Here is a 13,860-nt window from a genome sequence, read left to right on the forward strand (position 1 = left end):
GATTATAGGAGCGTTTAATGCCAATAGCTGCTTAATTTCAGGCACATGGTTTTAAAGTCACCGACATAAGGATATACAAACTCAAAAACCTCTTTTTTATTTTTTTTAATTTAGTTTATAGGTCGTCTAAGGATCGCTTAGACAAACCATTTGGTTAGGTAAAAGTTCAAAATCATTTTTTTTTCTGCTTGACGAGTCATCCTTTGATCAACTTAAAAGAAAAACTTACATTAAGATCTTTTGATCATCTTCATTAATCATAAGAAGCCCAACAGCTCCAACAATAACAAAAATCGCTTACAGAAATTGCTTTTGCACAACTTTTATTCAGCACACTAAAACAGTTCCTTGAAGGAACTACTTGATTACTTTCCTAGCAATCACTATACAAGTATCTATACAAGTAATCATATTATACTATAAGCCAAATAAGTATGCCGAGGTGGAGGAAGAAGATGAAAGCTCAAAACTTACATGGCTTCTTGCTCTCTAGAAGAACACCAGACACAGAAGAGCGCAGCAGAAGAGGAAAAGCCATAGCTGATGCAGCCAGCTCTCCACCATCAACTCCTGCCTCCACCTCCAATTCCTCCCACTCATGGCCGGCGACTGGTTAAAGCTTGCATAGAGATTTTGATGGTTCCTGAATGCCCATGGAAGCAGAGAGAAAGCAATCTCCCCGAGCAGGGCCCCAGCAGTGGAGTGCATGACTCCCAGGTGATTCACACGATCACTTCCGTAAAAGTGAGGGTTTTGATACATATGAACATCCTGCCTCGGTGCGAGGGGTGGCTGGTGGCCGGCGGATATGGCCGGAGAAGCCAAGTTCCGGTGTTCTCGAGGTCGTTCAGGGATGCCGCTGTCATCACGGGGGTGAGGTTTGGAGTTGAGGCCGCGGCCATAGAGTGGAACGAGGGAGGATTCCGAGAGGGATGATTTGCAGACTGGGCAATGCCGAGGGGAAGAATCGAGATGGAGCCAGCGAAAAATACAAGGCCAGCAATAGAGGTGGCCGCAGAGGGTGACAACTGGATCCGCAGCGAAATCGAGGCAGATATTGCAATCAAAGCAGGCGGTAGGGGCGCAGGAAGGGATTTTCTTGGACGATAGATTGAACTCCGGCGAGGGTTCCATGATGAAATCCTGGAAGTAGCCGTTCAAAGTCCTTTCCGAGTCCATATTACTGTAGAAAAGGGGAAAGTTCTGTCGTATAAAGAATTTAATAAATCGTCAAATCTAGAAATTGTTCGGCTAGTCTGCTTTAAAATCTGAAGAAATTTTGATTGTTTGGATTTACGTTAGAAAATTTAGAAATTTAGCAGCGTGGAAAATTAAACCGCTATAGACATTGCAGTAGACAAAAATTTCATGGCAGGAAAAAAAAAGAATGGAAGGAAATAAAAACCAACAAGATTGCCGTACGATATAAGAGGAAATCCGAATGCATTAAGCAGGATTTACCTGATTGTAATACCACCAGGTAAAAAGACCAAGAACTCTAGTTCCTTCTTTCGATCGGCTTTTTATCAAAAGAAGAAATCTAGAGGAATCAAATGTAAAATTTCAATCAATGAAAAATTGGAAAACTAATCTACAAGATCGAATTAGGGTTTCACTTATTTGTCCCTTCCCGAACTCCAAAACAACCAAAATTTCTTCAATCCCTAACAAACGCAACCAGATCCGATCGACAAAAACGTCCGGAAAACAATCAATTAAAGAGCTAAATGTCCCGTAAAAGTCCAAATTGAGAAGCTTCGTGGATACCTAACGATCACTGCCTCTTGCGATCTCCCAAAAAGGCTAAGGGCTAGAGATGCTGACTTCTCCGGCTGCGGCTGCTAAGGCGGCGAGGTGAAAGAGACAATAATGGAGCGACGCTATCGAGGGAGCTTCGAAGCGTATTTAAAGGCGAGGCACGGAAGCTTTCCGCGGCTTTCCTCGTACGTGTTTTAGCCACGTGTAAATCTCAACAGGGTTTCCGGCCGAAGCTCCATCAGAGCCGTCCGATCCAGCGGCCAGCCATATGTACACCGTGCCTATCCGCAGCCTTATCCTCATTTTTTACCCCTTTTTTTTCTTATATATTGCCATATATTTTTAAATAAGTTCAATATAAGTTATTTAAATATTATATTTATTTTAAAACTACTAAATCAAGTCAAAGATGGCATAATATTTCTAAAATATAAATTAAATATATTAAATATTATTATTTATTAAGATATATTTTTCCCAAAAATTATGATATATTTTAATTATATTAAATTTTGGTCAGCAACAATCAGTCATAATGTTGGTTGTGAGTCTTTCATATGTTTTAAATATGTTAGACAAATGCTTCATATCAAACATTAAAAATATTTTAATTTTTTACATTTATTTTATTTGCACTCATAATTCTTTCAACTAGAGTCTTAACAATTTAAAAATTATAATTTTATTAATTATTTATTTTTAAAAACTTTTTTTGTTTCAATTTATATAATGAAAAAAGAAGATGCTAATTTAATTTGAGAAGATTAAATTGATAAGGAAATGTTATAAATTATGATTAAAATTAAAATATTTGAATATAGAAATTATATTTAGTTAAAAATTAGTCAAATTTACTATTGAATTTTACAATATTTAACAAATAATTCTAAACTATTAATAATTTAAAGTAGATCAATAAATTAAGTTATATTTTATATTATTCAATTCACAATAAGTTTTGATAAGTCACCAAAAATTGATTCGATCGAGCACGAATCTCGAGGCATATTTAAGTTGGAAATTTATAAAATCAAATTCGGGGTCATATGAATTTCAATTTCAATAAACTTATAATCGAATTAAATGTCTCAAAAATATGAAGCCAACAACACCAAAATCAGTCCAACCCGAGCCCAAATGGGTCCAAATCAAGGGTCTGAACCACATTTGGAAGGATCAAAGCATTATTTGGATGACAAAATGATATTCAAATATGACATGTTTATAGTCAAATCGAGCGGCTCGGCGAGACGAACCCAACGAGCCAAAGATCGCTGAATTCCGACATTGTTAAAGCACTAAAACAGATGAAAAACTCTCTATGATCGAAGAATAAATATGGGTCATCTGATAGAGCACTCCGAACCTGTCCCAGATCTTCTTTATATGTAAGGGGTGTGCCACTCGTGCAATTTTATAAATAGACCATCACTCTCTACATGAGGGGGGCCTGGGGGGCTAGAGATTGGAGAAAGCTATAAGGTTTCAAGAGATCCAGCACCACCGCGGCGAACCCCCATCGACTGTCGTCGGACCATCGCTCGGCCGTCGATCACCGTCAAACTTACGCCCGACTGCCGCCAGAATTCAACCCGACCATCGTCAGACCACCGCCAGAAGACCGACCATCGTCGGACCATCACTCGGAGGCCGACTGCCGTCAGACTACAGCCCAACCGTCATCGAACCACCACCCGAAGGTCGACAGCCGCCGGACTTTAGCCTGACTATCGTCAGACCACCACCAAGTCGCCGACCGCCGCCATACTTCATCCTGATCATCGTCGGACCACCGCTATCTTGCTGACCATCACTGGACTTCCACCCGGCTGCCGATCGTCGCCGGATTTCTACCCGACTCCAGAATTCTTCCTGTCCTTAGACTTCCGCCCGTCACTGAACTTCCACTCATCACTAGACTACGGTCCCTCCGTCGCCCACCGACTATGGTCCTTCCAACCTCCTCAGCCAAGTATGGTCCTTCTAACCTCCTCCACCGATTACGGTCCCTTCAACCACTATCACAAGACTATGGTCTTTCCGACCTATGTCGCCCGCTAAGTACGGTACTTCCGACCTCCTTCGCTGACTATGGTCCCTCCAACCACTGTCACCAGACTATGGTCCCTCCAACCTCTATCGCTCACTGATTAAGGTTCTTCTGACCTCCTCCACAGAGTACGGTCCTTCCAACCTCCTCCACCTACTACGGTATCTCCGACCACCGTCTCTAGACTACGGTCTTTCCAACCTCCTTCGCCCATCGACTACGATCCTTCCAACCTCCATCTCACACAGACTACGTTCCTTCTGACCTTCGTTGTCAGACAACAGTCTTTCTAACCTCCATCGCAAGACACTAGTTTTTTCGACCTTTGTCACCCACCGATTATGGTCATTCTGACCAAACGAACATTTCAATATTAATTCTTCCAATTCCCACAATGTAATATGATGTACATTATCTACATCAACCCAAGGCCTTCCCCCAAGGAAGGGCCTCATTTATAATCGACTGCAAATAATAGTGAATTAATTCAAACTGGGCCATGCCCCGTTGTTTTTTTTTTCTCCTTTTAAGGATTTTCATGTAAAAACTCTTGTGCCTCTTATGAACGCTACTCCCTCTCTTTTATCTGTTTGTGTGCTGAATTTTTGTATAAATCTAAGACATTAAATTTTATATTTCTCTACCACCGCGAATATTTCAGGACGCAACAAGTTTTATGCTTAATCACTTACTTGCTTATTGCTTTGGATCTTTAGTTAATTTATGTGATGTCTCTTAATCAAACTGATTACAAATGTATCATATCTCTAATATTTATACATTTAGACTTTGTTTGGGACGACTTTTTTACTGTTTCTTAAAGTTGTTTTCTAGTGTAAAACTTTTAATTTTTTGTACTAGAATGCTACTTAAGAAGCAATAAAAAAACCGCCTCAAATGAAACTTTGGATGTCATATTTTATAATTTATTATTATGTTGATTGATATTTCATTTAGAGTTAACAAAATTTTAGTGTGTGCATTTTAATTGTTGTATTCTGAAAGGAGTTCAAAGCGTCTCATTACGCACTCAATTCACTCACTGCTAAGCTTCATTTTGGGCAGCTTTCTAGTACAAAAATTTTAGTTCAAAAAAATTTTGTGCTAAAAAACTACTTTAGAAAATAGTAAAAAAATTATCCCAAATGAAATCTTAGTTTTAGATTAGATAATAACTTTCTATTAAATATTTAAAAATAAACATCTAATACTTTATTTGGGACGGCTTTCTTATTGCTTCTTAAAGCAGCTTCCTAGTACAAAAAATTAGGAAGTTGTTTTAAGAAGCAGAAAGAAAGCCGTCCCAAACAAAGCCTAAGAGTAGCTTCTTACCACTATTTTGAACATTAAAAGGTGATTGTTGACCTCGATTTTGGCTCGAGCGTGCTCGAACTTGTTTGATTGATTTAATTGAACCCCGTCGAGCCCAATTCGAGCTCGAATCGACCCGACTCGAGCCGGATCAGACTCGAATGCGTTCAATTAGACTTGATCAGTTCTCTTTAGTCGTGTTGCGTTTAATTTGTTTTGAATTGATATTTATTTTGAATTTAATTTCGTACGATTAATTTCGTCGCGCCGGCTCGAACCAAATTCGACTTGAATTGAGCCAAATTTAGACTCGAGCTTAACCCGATCTTAGCCAATTTTAATTTGATCCAACCCGATTCGACTCGATTAAGAGCCATTTGACTTTCTTAATATTTTGAATTTATGTCCTAGATCAGGAAATCACCTCAACGGCTGTGATTGCAGGAGATCTTCGTCGCAGCCTAAATCCCGCTTCGCAGGCGATTCTTCGCGACGGGAGCAGGCATCGAGCAGATACGAAAGCTGTCTATGGAAATTTCGAGGCTGGAGCGCGACGACGAAAAAGAGGCGGGCTTCCTCTTGCGGCAACGAACTCAACTTACTCATAGCGAGGGCTCCGAGCTCGGGAAGGACACGCATTCTCCTTCTCCTTCTCGGTTTTGGCTCTTGTTCTGAGAAATCCGAAATCCCCTCCCTCTCCGTCTCTTTTGTTCGCAGACGACCGACTCCCCTCTCCCTCTCTGTCACTCCCGGTCAGCACCAACACGAGGAGCCAAAGAGCCCGATCTCCCTCTCCCTTCTCTGTTCACGAGGTTAAGCCGAACCCCGTGCTTACCTGAGCTCCCTGCTCTCGTCGCCTGGGCTGACGTCGAGCCGGACAGCCGAACCCGAGCCTCCTGCTCTGTCCGACGGCAGCTCCACCGAACCCAGCGGCCACCCGACCCTCCCGGCTTTGCACGATCCCGAACTGACCCCGTCGCCGAGCCGCTCAGACCAACCCAAATCTCTCCTTCGGATCGATCCCGACGATTGGACAGATCTTGAACTTTTGCAAGGTGAGTATTTCCCCTTCTTCTCCTCATTCTCTTGGTTATTTCATCTCCTCCATCCCTTCTTGGCCTTTGCAAAACAAGAAAATCTGAGAACCAATGTTGGTTAGATTTTATTTTTGCCTCATATTTGTGTCTTGTTGAAATGGCTCATGCATAAATCTTGAGTGGTCTTGTGAGGTTTTGGAGTGTATATGTCATTACACCCCTAGCCTTATTGATTTACATGTATTTGTAGTCATCCTTTAAGATAGATCTCATGATATTTGGGATAGTTGATTTTGAAAATCATGTTCTTTTCTTTTCCTTTTTTTTCTCTAGTTTGTTGATCTATCTTATTTTGGAATAGCAAGTTGGTGTGTAGACTTATATTTACTTCATGCTATGTGATTTAGAACTTAGGTGTGAGCTACAAAAATACATAGGAGGTCCCTTTTGATTTCCCACCATAACATGCACATGAGGTATTTGTAAAAATGCCTATTGAAGGTAATTCAAGGGTTCGCTCAATAGAAGTGGCAAGCTTGTGTAGTGTTGCTTTGTTCAAGCATCCTAAGTTTATTTGAGTTTGTTGCCTCTACATGGAGTCTTCATAATGAAAGTAATTCTATGGAGTTTTACGTGGATGGAGTCTTCGTGGTATACACGTCATTATACCTTTATGCCTTTTTGATTCATGGAAAATTTCTTCATTTCTTTTAATAGGTTTTATGAAGTCTTATATGATTGAGGTTGCTATTACGTATTGATTGATAAATCTCTCAAATGCGTTGAACTATTTTGTTTGAGAATGAACAATTGGTATATGAGATTTATCTTTGTTTTTTTTTGCCATGGGATTTTGAGCTTTAGGCATGAGCAATGACAAGTTATAAGAAACCATGTTAATCCCTTGTTAAAGCATGCTCATGGGTTGTTCGCAAAACAAAAATATCCAATGGGAATGATCTAAATGGTCTTACTTAAAGAGAGGTGCCGAGCTAGTATAGTTCTGCTTCGTTTGGACCCGTTAATCTCGTTCGATTTTGTTATAAAATCATGATTATAAGATATGATGGTATTTTCTTGTTCTTGTTCGCAATAAAATGGTGCAGCTAGCATTGAAGATTTCATGAATTATAATTGTGGTAGCATGTTCACTAGTGTTTTAGCCTTATGGTTGGCCTCCATTGTCTCACGATGCAACACTTTCTTCTCTTACTTTTTCTTGAGAGGGCACTTCCTTTCATTATGAAATTAAGCATTATGTGGAATGTCATTTTCTTTCGTTTATTTATGCCAATATGTTGAAAATGAGGCATGAGTTAAACGTGAAACTTGTCAAGTAATCAAGGGGAAATTTTGTATAGCACACTTAAGTTGAAATGATCATATTTAAAAGGTTTTGTTGGGAAGGTTCGCCTCACTAAAGTAAATAGATCTTGTATGATTTGTATCTTGTTGTAAGTTGATTTGGTCACATAATATGAGAGGGTTGACTTGCTTGGTTCGCAAGCTTCAAGTGGCTAACATGTTAGAAATTTTTTTTTTTTTTTAACATGTTAGAAATCTTTTTTTTTCTCTCGATAGGAATGGTGATTCATTATTTTGAGATTTATTGCTATGATAGGAAAGGAGTTCTCCAAATGCATTCTTGAGATGACTTAAATTGGTAGAAGAATATTACACTACTATAAATCTTTCATGAAAGCGATTTCTTGTTTCCCGAGAGCTTGATATTATTTGGTTGGGTAAATTCAACCAAGTAAGCATCCGAAATATGTTCTCTTGCTAGCATGTTCTATGGAATCTGTCAAGCTTTGATTATATAGTGCTTACGATAATGCTTTAAAATAAAATTTTTATAGTTATTTTTCTTACAAGAATACTTAGGGCGTTTGAGTAGATATTTTATCTCTTCTTTATAGAAATTCCTATTGTTTTTGTGAAGCTTTTGTCACTGTTTTGTAAGCAATCAAATGCAGTTTTTACTGTTTTGGAACTACTAATTTGTGTTGGGAGCATAGTATATGCAGATTTTCACTATTTCGATGTCTTAAACTATTTTTGGTGATATAGTGTGTATAGTTTCTTCATTACTTTAACCTCTAGATTACTTTGGAAACAAGAGAAGTGCAGAATTTCTACTATTAGCTTCTAAATTGTTTTGGAAAACAAATATCAGTGCAGTTTTTCTATCATTTTAAGCTTCTAAATTATCTCGACAATAAACTAAATGCAGAATTTGGTTGTTTTGAACTCCCGCAACGCCGTAAAGTGAGATATGTGCAGTTTTTTCGCTGTTTTAACCTCTAGATTGCTTCGGGAATGAAATAAGAGCATATTTATGATGTGTTTTATGTTCCAAATAGTTGTGAGGATCAATTGGATGCTCTTTTCTACTTGTTTCATATCCCAAACTGCTTTAAAAATGAAATGTTAACATCTTTAGCACCATAGGCAAGTGAGAAGTCTATTATGTAATTGTGCTTTGTTAATGCTCATTTAACATAAATAAGATTTAGTGAATTTTAATTCCATTCATGTAAGTGTGGTATGTGTAGGAAGATTTGAATTGGAGCCCTTGCATCTCTACGATTCCATTTATACACTATCCGTTGGCATGATTGGAAAACTTGTTTGAAAGATTTCTATGTCTTGATTTGAGAGTAAAGTCATGGCTTTTAAAAAAAAAAAAAAGGAATTACTTGTAATTGTTGGTGGCAGGTAGTATGAAAAATATAAGTTTGTTGGAAGAAATTTCATGCCTATTCTAAATCACTTGATAAATGAAATGCTTATTCCTTTGACTAGTAAATGTTTGTGCGTTCCATACATGCTTAGAATGTAATTGTCTAAATGCAATGTTTAGAGTGTTTCTTTTGTGAAGTTTTAAGGTAGAGATTGTTGGAAAATGTTACAAGTTTTATATTTGATTTCATGCTAGAAAGATTTGGCTAATTATTTTACATCGAAAGGTTTTATTGAAGTTTTTGTGAATGTTTTGTGATGAATGCTTTGCAAGGAGATGTCTTTATAAAACCTTCTTGTTGGAAAGCTTTGGGTTTTTCTACCCCACTCCAAATGAAAGGAGACACTTGGTTAGTGGTTGTTTGGGTAGAATTTTCGTGTCAAAGAGAGGGTTTTGGAAGATGATTTTGGTAGGGCTTTGTGTCAAAACAAAAACAAAAGAAGTGATTTTGGTAGGTAACCTTTTATAGAATTTTGTATGACACTTAGTTTAGGGGTTCTTGCAAGTCATGTTAGATTTTCTTAGACTTGTGCAGTAGTGTCCCTTAACACCTTTTGAGAATAATCATGACTTCTTCATTTAAGTTAGATTATTTTAGTATGTATTTCAAAGTGAGTTGGTAGGAGTTAAAACCTTTAGTGGCTTTATGTTAGAAACCTTTAGTGTCCTCTTTGGAGCAAGACAGTCCTTACTCCTTTGGATTCTTTCTTGAGTGTTAGTCTCTAAGAGTATAGAATTTTGGGATCAGTGCAAAATATATAGAGTCTAGCTCTAAGTTTAGCTTTAAAAATCTATTTCCCTTAGTTGCTTTAAGCATAATTCGTAGTGTGTTGTGGGTAGGTGTGTCAAACGTATCAAGTGCCTCATTTGGAGTGGGAATAGCAAAGGGCATTGTTGCTATTATAGGATGCACTTGACTTCTACGAAGTGTATCCAATAACAACGATGCCTACACCCCTTTTTGTATTTGATTTTCTTTCGTTGTTTTCTTCGTTATTTGTTTTATGTTTTTGGTGCTACATGCTTGCGAAACAAGGAGAACCTAAAGAACAAGTGGCTCAACAAATAACAAAAGGTACGTTCTAGTTTTTATTGCATTTTTCATTTCCTTACACTGTTGGAGATCCCATTTCAAAAAAAAAAATTATAAAGAAAACAAGGGTCGTGATCGCTATTTTTAAGATTTCTTAAAGTATTCCTTTATTCCAAAATTAAAAATTTTTGTTTAAAAAGTTTATATTAAAATGTTGCTTTAACAAGCAATAAGATTTCGCTTGGCACTATTTTTTTTTTACTGTTTTTTAAGCAACTTTTTAATACAAAACTTTAAATTAAAAAATTTGTACTAAAGAACTATTTCATAATGATGTAAGAAAATTGCCCGAAACAAAAAATTATTAGAATAACTTCTCATTTAAGTGGCAGCTCATATTTATTTTAAGAATTTTTTTTAACTTATTTTTTAAAATACTGTCATATATTATTTTATTATTATTATTTATTATCTTTATGAGTAAATTTTATCTTTTATAATCAAATTTATTATAAATTATAGTTTATAAAAAAATTTATTAGAATATACTGACATAAAACACATTATCACAACAATAAATTGATATATGATTGTTGTTATTTATATTGACAACTTTAGGCACAATCAATAAATTAAAAGAAGAAAATAAAGATAATTTTTTTTTTTATTGACAACTTGATTTATTTTGTGTAAGGGATGCATTCAATGCTTATAGCTCTAATCAATATAAATTAATAAATATATTTTATTTATTTAAAAAAGCCTTATATTATGTTTGTAAACTAATCTTAGAATATTAAAAAATATTCTTAAAATTGCTAAATTTTGAATTCAACCATACTCAAATAAAAAATATTTTCTATTATTTTTTAACTAATTGTAGTTGCTTCCATGAAGATGGAGAACAAGAAATGGTCAACAATAAATATTTATTTATTGTTTATCTAAGTTTAATATAATATAATATTTATAAACAAAAATTTAATAAAATATTTATCCTGCTAGGTTGAGTAAATTATGTACATATTAAGAGTTTGAATTAAAAATTAAAAAATTATAATAGAGGGGCCATATAAAAAAGTATTTATCTATTGTATATGATAAAAATCTTGTTAATACATCATGATAAAAAAAATTTGATCATGATGAGCTAAAACAACTTATATATTTTTTTAAGATTAGTAAATACATTAATTATTTTACTATTGTACTCATCTTAAAGAGTTTTATTGGTTTTGAGACTCTCCAAACTATCTTTTTATTAGTGCACCATATATTTAAAATTTTCAATTAATATGTAAATGAGTATCAATGCAACAATTCTCTAAAAATATTTAGAACTAAATTAGACATAAATAATTTATAGTAGCAATAAATAAATAAATAAATGGGAGAATATAAGCTTGCAAAATAATAATATTATAAATATTGTTGCGGACTAGAATAATCGCGGCAGTAGAGTAAAAAATATAATGTCTTAGCAATATACGTATACCAGCACACCAACAGATAATTAGGGAGAAGCACCAGAAACTTTTTTACGTGGAAAACTCGAAAAGGGAAAAAACCACGGGGCTGGCCCAGATGAGAAATTTTCACTATATCTGGATTGGTACAACGTTTGATTCACCCCTTTACTTGAAGATGTCAGAATTATAACAAGTTAGTAACCAGACAAAAATTTAGCGATGATTGATGAAACGACAAAATAAGGCAGTGGTTGGATAAGCTTCAGCGTGGGTAGAAAGATAACTCGGGTGGTGATCGGCAAAAAAACCGGCGATGGTCGCAGGAACTTTGACACGTGGTCCGGCAGGAACTTCGGTGGAGTCGACAGTAAAACCTGCGGTGTCGGCAGAAAACCCTGGTGATGGTCGAACAGAAGAAAAATCGGCGGTGGTCGGCAGGAAACCCGAATGGTCGGCAGGAACCCCAGTGATGGTCGCAAGAACTCCGGCGGTGGTGGCAAGAACTCCGGGCGTGGTCGGTGGCAAGAGAGCTCCCAAATTCCTCCCTTCTCTTCTTCTCCTTTCTCTTCACTTGAGCCCTCTTGTGAAGAATGAGGTCTATTTATAGTTTTTTCTGGAGTGGCATGACTTGTAAATAGGTGTGAGATCAAGGGCGAACGGGAGTGTTTGAATGGACGCGTCGATATTGAATCTCTTGATCGGACCGTTTGTTGGACATTTGAAGGCCTTGATGAGTCGGAATTTTGGTGATCTTGGGCTCGTTGGATTCGTCCTCGTCAGACTTCGATTCGAGTTAAAGCCTCGTGAAAATCAAAGACCGTTTGTAAACTCAAATTGTGGTTCGAATCTCCCAACAACGCTTTGGGTCTTTGATTCAGAGCTCATTTGGGCTCGGATTGGGTTGAGTTTGGTGTCGTTGGGTTCGTATTTCCGAGACGCTCAGTTTGACTATAATCTTCGCTGAAATCAGAGTTCCAATGCCTTGAATTTAATTTTGGAAGCTTCCAACTTGATATTTTGCCTCGAGATTCGTGCCATATCAAGATAATTTTTTGATAATGTATCAAATATAAAAGCTTGGTGTAATAGCTAATTTTTTGTCACAAATATTAAGATTATTGGTCAAATAAATAATTTTAAAAAAAAAATTTCTCAGTTATTAAATGAGGCTAATTACTAAAAAATATTTGTTCAATTATATTTTATCTCCATATAAAAATATAATACTCATTTTAGTTATGAAATTATATTTATTAATATGAATGTACTTCAAATTATATTTTTTAATTTTTTTTAAAGCAATCAAAGCCATTAATGAAATAATTAACATATTTGATGATAATTATTAGTATCTAGTTAGGCTTTGTTTGGGGATATATTTTTTCTACTTTCAAAAGCAGCTTTTTAGTACAAAAAATTTTAATTCAAAAAACTTATGTATTAGAAAGCAGCCCCAAACGAAGGCGTAGTGATAGAACAGTGGAATGCCATTTGGATTAATAAGGCAACAAAAAATAAAATAAATTTTGACTTGAAATGTCAACCCAATGGTTTATTTTTCTTTTTATATAATTTATTTTGAGTGCTGTTGAGAAAATAATTAATTAGTGGATGTCAATTAAAAAAATCACCACCCTTGATTATAATATTAGTTTAATTAAAAAAATTAACAATTAGCTTTGGTTTTTTCTTATGTCTCCATTGTCAAATTCCATCCAAAAAAGAAACAAAAAATATTAGTGCTGATTTACAGCAATAATAATAAAGTTATATATTATATTTAAAAACATAATTATTATTAATTTATTTAAAATAAAAAATATATATTTCATGCATATATTTTATGTGATTGAGACATTAAAAATAATATGAAATAAATAACAAAATTTTTAGGGGTTTTTATATGTAAATTCTTGACAATTGAAAACAATAGAGAAATTTTCCATCAGTTTGAAAAAATTATTTATTTATTTTTCAGATTGAACAATGATTTGATATTAGGATTTGAATGAAATTACAATTCCCATTTGGTTTTTTGTGAAAGCTTTTTGCATAAATTAAATGTGTTTGAAAATTATTTATTGCTTTTTTTTTGTGAAAATGTATGAAATTTATTACATTTTAATATATGATTGGTTGGAATTAAATATATTACTAAATTTAATCTTAAAAACATTAATAGGTTGAAGAAGTTTTTTTTTTTAAGTTAATTAAAAATTGAAATCATAAATAAACATCTTTAAAAATACCTAAACAATTTAATTTTAAATTTATCATTAACCTTCCAATTAAATTTATTAAATTATTTTCATAACTCTAAATTTATAAGAAAAATAAGTTTTATTATTCTTAAGTATTTAATTGCAAAATCATTTTTTTTCAAAACCTTAAAAGTTGATTTATAGTAATGATATTCAAAATCAATGTAAGGTTTTAAATTCAAAATTCTTTTAAATTTT

The 13,860-nt window shown here is 34.9% G+C and overlaps 1 protein-coding gene across 4 annotated transcripts; it reads right to left on the bottom strand.

Moving 5' to 3' along the window:
* Window positions 1-225: 225 nt before the first annotated feature.
* Window positions 226-1,888, bottom strand: LOC110115185 (E3 ubiquitin-protein ligase RMA3). Of its 4 annotated transcripts, none has more exons than XM_020848352.2 (2): window positions 1,768-1,888; window positions 226-1,183 (listed from the first exon to the last, which is right to left on the bottom strand). In XM_020848352.2, exon 2 carries the CDS (start codon window positions 1,177-1,179, stop codon window positions 490-492), a length of 690 nt encoding a protein of 229 aa, XP_020704011.1. In that variant the 5' UTR covers window positions 1,180-1,183; window positions 1,768-1,888; the 3' UTR covers window positions 226-489. The 4 variants fall into 4 exon arrangements, with proteins under 4 accessions (XP_020704011.1, XP_020704013.1, XP_020704014.1 ...); XM_020848354.2 differs by having other exon boundaries at window positions 226-1,203; window positions 1,768-1,879; XM_020848355.2 differs by lacking the exon at window positions 1,768-1,888 and adding an exon at window positions 1,462-1,761.
* Window positions 1,889-13,860: the final 11,972 nt, after the last annotated feature.

Source organism: Dendrobium catenatum, unplaced genomic scaffold (assembly GCF_001605985.2).
Source record: "Dendrobium catenatum unplaced genomic scaffold, ASM160598v2 fragScaff_scaffold_1220, whole genome shotgun sequence".
Lineage (NCBI taxonomy): Eukaryota > Viridiplantae > Streptophyta > Magnoliopsida > Asparagales > Orchidaceae > Dendrobium > Dendrobium catenatum.